This window comes from Andrographis paniculata, unplaced genomic scaffold (genome assembly GCF_009805555.1).
Source record: "Andrographis paniculata isolate CXL003 unplaced genomic scaffold, ASM980555v1 Contig86END, whole genome shotgun sequence".
Classification (NCBI taxonomy): Eukaryota; Viridiplantae; Streptophyta; class Magnoliopsida; order Lamiales; family Acanthaceae; genus Andrographis; species Andrographis paniculata.
The window spans coordinates 1,988,835-1,999,847 of NW_026137624.1; the positions used below are offsets into that span (position 1 = coordinate 1,988,835).

Sequence of the window (11,013 nt, forward strand, 5' to 3'; positions counted from 1 at the left end):
CCACTTGAGCCGTAAATCGGCTAATATGCTCGATGATGGAGCGGGAATCTTCCCCCGAAAACAACGTGAATTCAGGGATTCAAGAATTGTGGGGTAGCAGATGATCCAAATGAATGTATCCCAGAAAAGACATTTGATAGTGAGGCCTAGTCGGTAGGAGGATGGAATCACCATATATCCTCCTAATTACATCCTCGACTGCTTAGAGATTTATAAGTGGATGAGGCGGCGGCACCACTTCTGTCTGCTTCCCAGGCTGTTCGGGAGCTGCTTGGACGGACGGCGGATTGCGAGTTGCCAGCTGGTGGAAGGCCTGATGAGCAGGTCCTCGTTGTGGGAAACAAACTCGAGGGCCTTCCATAGCTTCTCTGAACACTGGGGCCTACTGCACTTGAGGATTTTCTGGGGCTGGTTTGATAGGATATTTGTAGGTTTGTTGCACTCCGGAACCAACAACAAATCGACCTTCCCCAGCAGCTCCCTATCCCCCCCCCAATGTATCGGAATGGCGTTGGGACTGGTCCCCCTGGTTCCCAAGTCATTCCAGAATGTGCTGGAACCGTTGTCGGCTCTGTTCCCCATGCATTGGAAGTCTCTTGTCCAGCGGTTGGATTTTTTTGAAGGCCCGGAGTAGAGACTGGGGTGCTGAAAGTAGTTCCAACAAATAAGGGATTATATTGCCCATGTGGTGCTTATGGGACTGACAAGAAGGTCATCCCAAATCCTTCGGTTGAAGGCGGCCCAAAGAAAGCCTGTCTAGCCGACGCCCTAGATTCTCCGACCTTCTGGGTGGTCATCGGAAGTCCTCCAAATCCGCCACCCCTACCAAACAGAGTAACATGACTATATTTAAGTGCCTAGGTGGTCGGATTTGCTGCGAAGTTGGTTGTAAGGCCCGTGGAAGGTGAAATCTCTAGCTGGCTAGATTCGACCTTTCGGGCCTTGCTTTTTCAAGTTTCTTTCTTCAGAAGCAGTGCAAAATCGTTCTGAATAGCGGGTTTCAGAACATTGGTAATGTATCAAGATAGATCCAGGGTGGATCCGTGAAGGGATGATCGAATTTTCTTACGAATTTGCTCTTGAAGTAAGCTGCGGGAATGTTAATAATCTGATCTGACCTTCCAGCAGCTGTAGACATCTCATAATGTGGAAAAATTTCAGGTGCATGGCGGGATGACGAATCGCCGATAATTTTTTTGTTTTTAAACATCTCTGCAATCAGGGGTGGCATCAATTTTCTTCCAAAGTTGCATGCAAAAGTTGTGAGACGTCGGTGTTCCATTGGGCGTGCCAATTCTATTGTCACAAAAAATCACCTCCGGCGGTCTAATCGAAAAAGCTTGCCAGGATCGATTTATTCGAAGGGTTTCCTCGTCTCCTCAAGAAATGATCCGGGCTATCTCGCGATAACTGAAAAATTGATGAAAAAAAAAAGTGAAAATAAAGCTAATAAAACATTAAAAAGCTAGGAACGAAGCTGGAATTAATGCGAAAAAACTGTAAAAAATTATATTGTTCTATTAAAAAAATTAAAGAAAAAAATGTAGAGAAAATATTGTAGAAGATGATTGTGAATATCGTGCTTTGCTCTGGATCTGCTCCTATTTATTTTTGAATTTTTTTTATAATGTTTTATTCTTTCATTTTTCTCCAATCACTTCAACCTCCTTTTTAAATAATCTTTGACTGGGCTTCCTAGCTTCCATCGGGCTTCTTCTACAGCTGGTTGGGTCGGATTCGCAGGTCCACTTGCTAATCTGGACCTTCTGCTGGACTGCAAATCTCCGAAGGCTTGGGCTGCATTTGTACTAAGTTGGTCTAATTAATTTATGGTCTATACAAATACAAAGCGTGCAACTTTCTATACATAAATAATAAAACTATCTAATTTAAAGATTTAAAAAATATTTTGTTAATAAACTAATATATATATATATATATTTAGGCTCGAAACTCGTTCGCCACGTGGTGAAATTTGATTTTTTTCTTTTTTTTTTTTTATTTTTAGATCATGGATTCCATCATATAATAATATATAATTAAAAACTTTCAATTTGTGGGTCCCACCACATCATAATAATTAATTTTCTTTAATTTTTAAATTGTGGATCCCACCGCATAATAATAATAATAATAATAATAATAATAATAATAATAATAATAATATATAATTAAATTTTATTTGATTTTCTTAAGTAATTAAATTAAATTCTTTTAAATAATAGTGCAGTTTTGTTTGGCATTAAGATCAAAAAATAATACTACTAATATTTTAATATTATAGTGATGTATGAAAAAAAAAATGATGATAGTTTAATAAATTTATTGAAATTATTGATAAAAAAGATGATTTATAAAAAAAGTAACAATTTAATTATTATTTGTTAAAAGAATTTGTGGATGAATTTCATTACTAATGATTTGACTTTCATCCTAATTAGTTTATTACAGGAGTTCAGAAGACGAAGTTGTGAGATGCATTTTAAAGAAAAAAAATTTAGATTTTTTTTAAAAATATGAGTCTATCACTAATTATTTATTATATTTCTTTCGCTAAGTGAAATAGTCTAGATTTGTTTGGACATTGAGATTTAAAAATATAATATTTTTAATATTAAAATGAGGTATACAAAATTAATTAAAGAGGATATTATGATAAATTTATAAAAATAATTTATAAAATAAGTGGAATAAGTAAAAAGAAAAATAGTGACAATTTGATTATTATTTTTTAAAATATGAGTAATAAAATTATAGTAGGATAAAGTTATTTACTATAAACTAATTGTACATAACGAACAATTAAAAAGAACGGTAACATAATTTTGGCAAACAAATGAAGTATTGTTTTATATTATTATTTATTTGATATTCTTTTATTTGTCAAATTTTAGCTTTAAAATAATTAGTGAATTTAATATAAATAAAATTAAAGCAATAATTTTAAATGAAAAAAAAAATGCAATATATTATATAGAAATATATCTTTTGATATTTTTTTTAAAAAATTCCATTATATTTTAATAGTCCCAAATATATCTTCACCGTCACTATTTATACGAAAATTTAAAAAATATATAATTAATAAATAATTAAAATGTATTAGTAAAATTAATTATAATATAATGTAAATAATTATAGGTTAATATTATGATAACAACTTAGTCTAACTAAAATTAAAAAATTACTCCCTCCGTGCCAACGTAATTGAACAGTTTGATTAGGGATACGGTATTTAACGTAAGAATGTTTAATTAGTTAATAATAATTAGTTATGATATTATCATATATTATTTTTTTGTATAATTAATAATATTTATAGTTTTAAAGTAAATTTAATATATATGATTAAAAAAATTAAAATATATGAAAAATATTTAAAAATTATATAGCAATCAAAAAATATATGCAATATGGATATCATTTTGTAGAGAATAAAATTTTCTATAATACAAGTAAATAAAAAAATATTTTTCTTTATTATAATTAACATAAATCAATTTTATAAAAGATGTGTAGTTTTAAATACAGATTAAAATATTTTTTTTAGGAGATAGATAGAAATAAAGGAGTTTTGAGTGAGTTCTACGTCATTTATGATGTTGTATGTTATGTAATTAATTAAGTTGATTTATATTTGTTAAATATGTTTTAATTTAATAATTTTTACCAAAAATAGAAAGATGTCAATTGTTACGGGACAGAAAAAAATGGAAATAATGTCAATTATGGTGGGACGGAAAGAGTATAAATTATGAAATTTAAAATATAATTAAAGTGTATAATCATTTTTTAAAAAGTAACAATGACTTTAGATATGAAACATACATAAATAGAAAATATGACATTACACGTTGAACAAAGAGAACAATAATTTTGTATAGTTTTGTATGTATATATTATTTTTTCACCATAATAGTGACAAATTTGATTATTATTTGTTCAAATAAGATAATAAAATTGCGGATGGATAAATTTTTTACTATAAATAAATTATACATAAGTTTAACGGATAAAAAATATAACATAATTATCCGGAGTAGAACATGTATTTTATAATTTAATTACATTAAAATAGCAATGACAAGTTAATAAACTTTGACTTTGATTTTGTTAAGATATTTTAAAATTTTATCGATACAATTTTCAAGTAAATTATAATTTTAAAAATTGTTTATAAAAATATAAATAGACACCACTGATATTATATATAGATATCATTTTTGCAATATCTATATTTAATTGATAAAATTTATCAATCTTCCATATTTAGAGTGTGCTTCTTTTGGTTGAATTTGAGGAAAATTGGTTTGAGTTTGGTATAAAAATAATGTTTGATATGATGTCTTGTGAAATGAAAAAATGTATTTTTTTCGAAAAAAAAAACAGAGTCTAGTAAAACCTGGGAAAATTTGGTTAAAAACCACAGACCCTTAGAATATTAAAAATTGACTGTATTATAAATTTTAATTTGTTCAAATAATTCTCATATTAAACCATTATATATTTAATAACAAATATTAATTTTAACAATTCAGTAAAATTTATAACTACCCCGTGCATATGATCCCCTCTAGTTCCAAGATTTTTTTTATTTATAATATTAATATGTCCAAAACTGCAATTAGTTTTGAATTCATTTTAACCTGAAAACATGTCTGCTTCGGATTTATTTTACCCGGTAACAGATCTTTATTTTATAAAAAAAAAAAAAAAACCAAAAAAAGACAAAAACATACACCCAATGCTATTGAGCATATTCTATAACTTTATACGTATCAAAAGTCAGAGGCGGAATCAGACCGGGATGAGAGGGAGGGCTAATTTTTCAAATTTTGAAACGATCATAATCTATCTGTTATCCAATAATTTTATTAATAGAGTTATCATATTTAAAAAATCTTACAAAATATCAACTTACAGTAACTACATATTACAAGATTAATTTTGTATTAGATGAAATTGATAAATTGTAAAAAAACAATTTATTAAAAAAAATAGCTCTTAAAAATATCATCTCCTATGCATTTGGTTGAGAATTTTTTGAAGATTTATTTTTTATTCTTATTATTATTATTATTTCTTACTTTTTTGTTAATATATATTTTTATAGCATCAAACAATTATTATAATATAAACTTTTTTATTATTCAAAATTTAAATTAAAATTTTAAATTTTCACATAAATACTCTATCAATTTTTATCAATTTTTTAATTTATTTATTATTTTTTATATTATATTCCCTCTGTTCCAGATACCGTGTCTGTTACATTGTAGACACGGTATTTTAGGAGGAGTGCAATTAGTAGATAATTAAGAATGTATTAGTGAAGATAATTATCCTATAATATAAATAATTATAAATTAAGATTAAGATAACTAATTAGTTTAATTAAAATTAAAAAATAAAATTTAAAAATTTAAAATAGATTAAAGTGTGTAATCATTTTTCAAAAAATGAAAGTGATATGGTATATGGGACGGACAGAAACGGCAACGTGGACATGGTATATGGGACGGAGGTAATATATTATAAAATAAAAAATTAAAGAGGGGGGGGGGGTGGGGGAGGGGGGCTAGAGCCCCTTGCAGTGGGCAACAGTCTCGGAGATAATGCCTGCAGGAAATCCCAAGAATGGATCATTGATTTCAAATTTGAAAGATGAATTTAAATTAGAATAGAAATTTGACGAATATTCGATTTGTTTGCTTACATCCAATAGGTTTTGTTTTTTAACATTCTCAGTTATTCCGAGTTTTGTTTCAAAACTGCAACCTATTCCAAATTCATTCTAATTTGGAAACATGTCCGTTCCAAATTTATTCTTATCCGGAATGCATCTTTATTTTTATCTGGGGCGCTCATTTCTGCACACCGACACTACAAAAAAATAATATATTTATAACGAAATTCCGTCCCTAAAGTTCACGTAGCTAACGTAATTCTATTCTTATTTCCGTCTCTAATGTCATTTAATAACGAAAAAAATAGATTTAGAGACAAAAAAAAAAAAAAAAGTTTTGTTTAAAAAATGATTTTTTTCTTGTAGTGCAAACACATTCTGGCACATACAAATATTCTTAAATCATAATCCGGAGGCAATATTATTTTTTTTAGACATTCTGGTGCTGAGAATTCAGAAAATTAAATAATAATTAAATATTTAACATAATCTCAAAACTGAATTATGATGAGTAAGAAATAGATGAAATAATACATAATTATGTGCCGAACTAAATTGTAAATTCGGATTGGACGTCGGACCGAGTCGATGTGCTTACGGTCAAATAGAAAAATTCAAAAAAACTCTATGTATATCAAATAGATAAATCATATTTTAAAGTTGATTTTCATATCCAAGATCTAAAAGGATCAATCTTGTTGGGAGGTAATATCATATCATATTTGATGTGATTTTATATATGTGGTGAACATATAAATAGACATGACCTTAATCTAAGGTTAATACACATAAACCTGCGTACTATCATCTTTCATCCTTTATCAGTTGTCCTACTCTTTTCCGGATGATATAAATCTTTTTACTTTTGGAAGTGATATATGAATACATCATAGCACTATCACTCTGCGAGAAAGGTCTTCTTGGACTCAGCTTTCTTTGTGTTGTCTCATTATTGCCTCATGTTTCAAACATTTTTTTTTATTCTATCCCAAAATTATTGTTTTCATTAATTCGCACGTCCGGGAGTTGGCTATGCTTGGAATATCTAGATGTCTCCACTATAATATTTATATATAGACTTATTTGTGGTGCGTTTCTTTTGTGTTTTGATTTGAAAGAATATTTTTATGTGGAATATAGAAAATTATTTAGGTAATATAAAAATAATGAACGTCTGTAGTATATTAATTATTTTTTTTTAGAAATGCATTTTGAAAAATTTTGAGTAAAAGAAGAAAGCATAGTATTTGTAAAATAATGTATACAGTTTGATGATAAGGGAGTAAATTTAGTGTTGAGAGATGATGGGTTCAAATTCCATCTAAATTGAAATTGATTCTTTTTTTAAAAAAGATATTTTTTTGTGTATTAAAAATAAAATATCAGACAAAATTAATATTATACTCCCTATGTCCCGAAACTGAGAGTACAAGATTAAAATATATTTGTGTAATAATAATAAAAATAAAAGATATTTTATGATAATATGATTATTTATGAAAATGAGACTATTGTTTTGAGACAGACGAAAATAAAAAAAAAAAAACTATTATTTCAGAACAAAGATAATACTATTATTCACTTCGTTGCATCTAAAAAAATATAGAAAATTTACTTATTTAATTATTTATTTCTTATTATAAGTAAAAATATATTAATTAAGGGCTCTTTATTTTTTTTTTAAATTTTTTTGTACATTAAATATAAAATAATAGACAAAATTCATATTAACACTATTATATAATTTTGCATTTAAAAATGTTAGAAATTATTTTATTATAATATAAGTAAATATACTCCATCATTTGTATATATTTAAGGATCGTTATTTTTATTTTGCTTTGGATTTGGAATCTTCGAAAGTCGGAACCGACTTTAGGCATCTCAATTGTTTAATGAATCCCAACGATTAATTTTATATGGTAACACACCCACGATATATATTATACTAACTAAAAATATGTACTAACACTTTACCGTACATTAAAATACTCTCATAACAAATAATATTATTTTTATTTTAATTTGTAATATAATAAATAATATATTTTTATAGCTGATAAATATAAATCAACTTAATTAACATTAAAATATATATCATCATACATCACGTAAGATCCACTAAAAAACTCTTTATTTTTCTCTTCAATAAATATTTTTATCTGCGTTTAAAACTTTAATAAATAATAATAATAATAATATTTTTTGTTTGTCTTACTCAAAAGTATCAATTTTTTAATATAGTAAAAATATTTTATAAAAAATACCAAAATACCGATACTTTTACAAAAATTACAAAAACATTATTATTTTATTTGTACTTTTTAAGGACAAAAATATCAAATTATCTTACACACTTCCATTAGTTAATAAAATATTCTTATTTTTTAATTTCAAATCAAATGATCCATTTGAAATGGCTAAAAAAAATATTCATATTACATATATTTTATTAAAATATATTTTCTAAGTATTTACATATATATTTTAATTTTTTTTAATTATATATGTTATAAGTCTTATTTTAAAATTATTAATCATATTTCTTACATAAAAGAACAAAATAAAAAATAAATATTACTATAACTTATTATTATTAAATAATTAAATATTATAAACTTAAATACCTTATCCTCAATCAAAAGTATATTATAAAAAATGAAATGAAGAGTATATTTTATGTTTTTTATTTATACTTTTTGTACTATAAAATCAGGACAATGCAAAGTGCATTTATTTAGCACAGTAGCCGCTATTTTAAGAATGAATGTTGGCACGTGAGCCACCGTGCTTTGACATATAACGTTTTTTAATAGCAACTATTCAGATTAGGCAAAAGTCGCATTTATGTACCAAACCCGAATCCTAATCTTAAATGGATCGGATCCGGGTCGAACGAACCGAATCAGTCTCCACCTCCGTATATAAAGGCTGCAGCTCAGCCGATTCATTGCCATGGCTATTACACAAAAATACGACCGACAAACACTCCCTTGCCCTTTCTTCTCCATTCCAAAAATTTTCTAAATCTTTCCAGCAATTGAAATCTCCGTTATTGAATTTTCAGTGTGCGATTGCTCTGGATGAACGGTTATGGCGACGGGAACGGAGAGATCTAAGACGCTTCAGAATTTCACGACGCCGGTGGATCTCCGGTGGCGAATTCGGCGATTATGTTGCTGCATGAAGAAAAACTCAGATCATCGAATCTCGTCTTTTCGCCGCTCTGCCGATAGTTCGTGTTATTCAGATCAAAGCCACACCGGCGGCGGCGGCGGAGAGACCGATTTTATGCGACCGCTTCGAACCGGAAAAATTAAAGAAAGAAAGAGAAAAGAGAGAGATTCATCTTCGGAGTCTTCACATAGATCTCACAAAATCAGCGCTAGTTCGCCGGCGCCGGCGACGCTTGTTCGCCGGAGATTCAATTACGACGGCGGAATTTCCGCGACAAGAGAGAAGCTTATGCTTGAATTCCAAACCACGGTGGATGAAATACTGAAAAACTCTTTCTACAAAGAAGAAGAGATTTCTCTGCCGCCTGTTACCGCCTCCGGCGACGGCGGCGAAACATACAGGCAGTGGAATCTGAGGATAAGGCGAGCCGTTTGTAAAATTCCCAAAAAGAGCGGCGGTGTTGCGACGGCCGGCGGCGAGAGAAGGACAAAGGCTAGGGATCGGGCAAGGGCAAAATTGTCAATTCCTCTTTCGAAAACTGAAATCGAAGAAGATCTCTGGAAACTAACAGAGCAGAGAGCATCTAGACGGCCAAGAAAGAGGGCAAAGAATGTTCAGAAAGAACTGAAGGTAATCGAATCGAATCGAATCGTCTTCCATTTTCAAATCTCAATTAAATTCATCTTCTTCTTAAAATGCGTCTTCCATTCTTGGGATCTCTTGCAGGCATTATTTCCAGGATCGTTGCTCACTCAAGTTACTCTTGATATGTATCAAGTTAACGAAGATGCTCAGTAACATCGATTTTTATCCATGTAGCCAAACTGGCCTTAGAAAGGTTTTCGAAATTGGCCAGAAAATTTATGGTTTATATTTTTAGTTTGTATCATATATTAATATTATACTCAATTTTTGACTTGGTGTAATTTGGACTGCTACTGGATTGGATCTGCATCATCCTCCATCTGGGCTGGTGGGCCAAACGGATCGGGCAGCCCCCTATCCCTTAATGGGCTGAATGTTAATTTTTGGGAATAACATTCAGCTACAAATATTGATTTGACTAACTGAATATTTTAGTTATTTAATATTTATACGTTACACGTTTTTTTTTTTCAAAAATATTTTTAAAAAATACAATATACTAAAGTTATGTAAATTTAAATTTTTTATTAGTCGCTGCCTTGCTGGACTCTTGTCTGTTATTCACCTTCTTCATAATTTATTTATTTATTGTTATAAAATATACAACAAAATATAGATATAGTAATATAATCTAATAGTATGTATATGTATGTATGTATATATATATGTGAGTGCTTGTATATATAATATATATCTATATATCCATAGAGAGAAAGAGATTGAGAGAGAGCCGAGTGAGTGCAAGGAATAAAATGAAGTGAAAAACTTTATTTCATTTCATCACACTTAAATTTATAGACACAAAACAAAAGATTAGTCATTAAGCCCAATCACTTCAAGTAAAATATGATACATATCATAAAATGTGATGATGAGTCTAATATTTCCTCGCAGCTGTCATTAATTTACAATGAATGAATATGTCTCGTTAAAATTTTATTAGAAAAAAATTTAATGGGACAAAAATCTTAGTCAAGGAAACAAAGTAAAATATTTATGCATTAAAAATATTTCTCTTGACGTGAACATCACTTGAAATCTAACAACTGACACATCTTGATGTTCTTTATCAATTTCTTGAACATTGCAGTCGGTAAAACTTTGGTTAATAAATCTCCTAAATTATCATTGGATTGAATTTGCAACACATGTATTTCACCATTATTTTGAAGATCGTGAGTAAAGAAATTTTTTGTGAAATATATTTCGTTCTATCACCCTTGATATATTATTCTTTCAGTTGCGCTACACAAGCTGCATTATTTTCATACAAAATAGTAGGAGGATTATCATTCATGTCTTTAACCACAATTATTTAAAATATGGTGAGTTATTGATTTCAACCAAACACATTCTCGACTATCCTCATGAATTGCTATTATTTCAACATGATTTGAGGATGCTGAGGTTAATGTTTGTTTAGTGGATCTCCAGGATACCACTGTACCGCCACATGTAAATATATAGTCAGTTTGAGACTTGGCTCTATGCAGGTCAGAGAGATG

General features: G+C 29.0%; 1 protein-coding gene across 1 annotated transcript; it reads left to right on the forward strand.

The window, feature by feature from the left end:
* The first annotated feature begins 8,653 nt into the window (after positions 1-8,653).
* On the forward strand, positions 8,654-9,789 carry LOC127242196 (uncharacterized). The gene is made up of 2 exons (XM_051261640.1): positions 8,654-9,493; positions 9,590-9,789. The coding sequence occupies exons 1-2, from the start codon at positions 8,780-8,782 to the stop codon at positions 9,659-9,661; spliced, it is 786 nt and encodes a 261-aa protein (XP_051117597.1). The 5' UTR covers positions 8,654-8,779; the 3' UTR covers positions 9,662-9,789.
* The last annotated feature ends 1,224 nt before the right edge of the window (positions 9,790-11,013 follow it).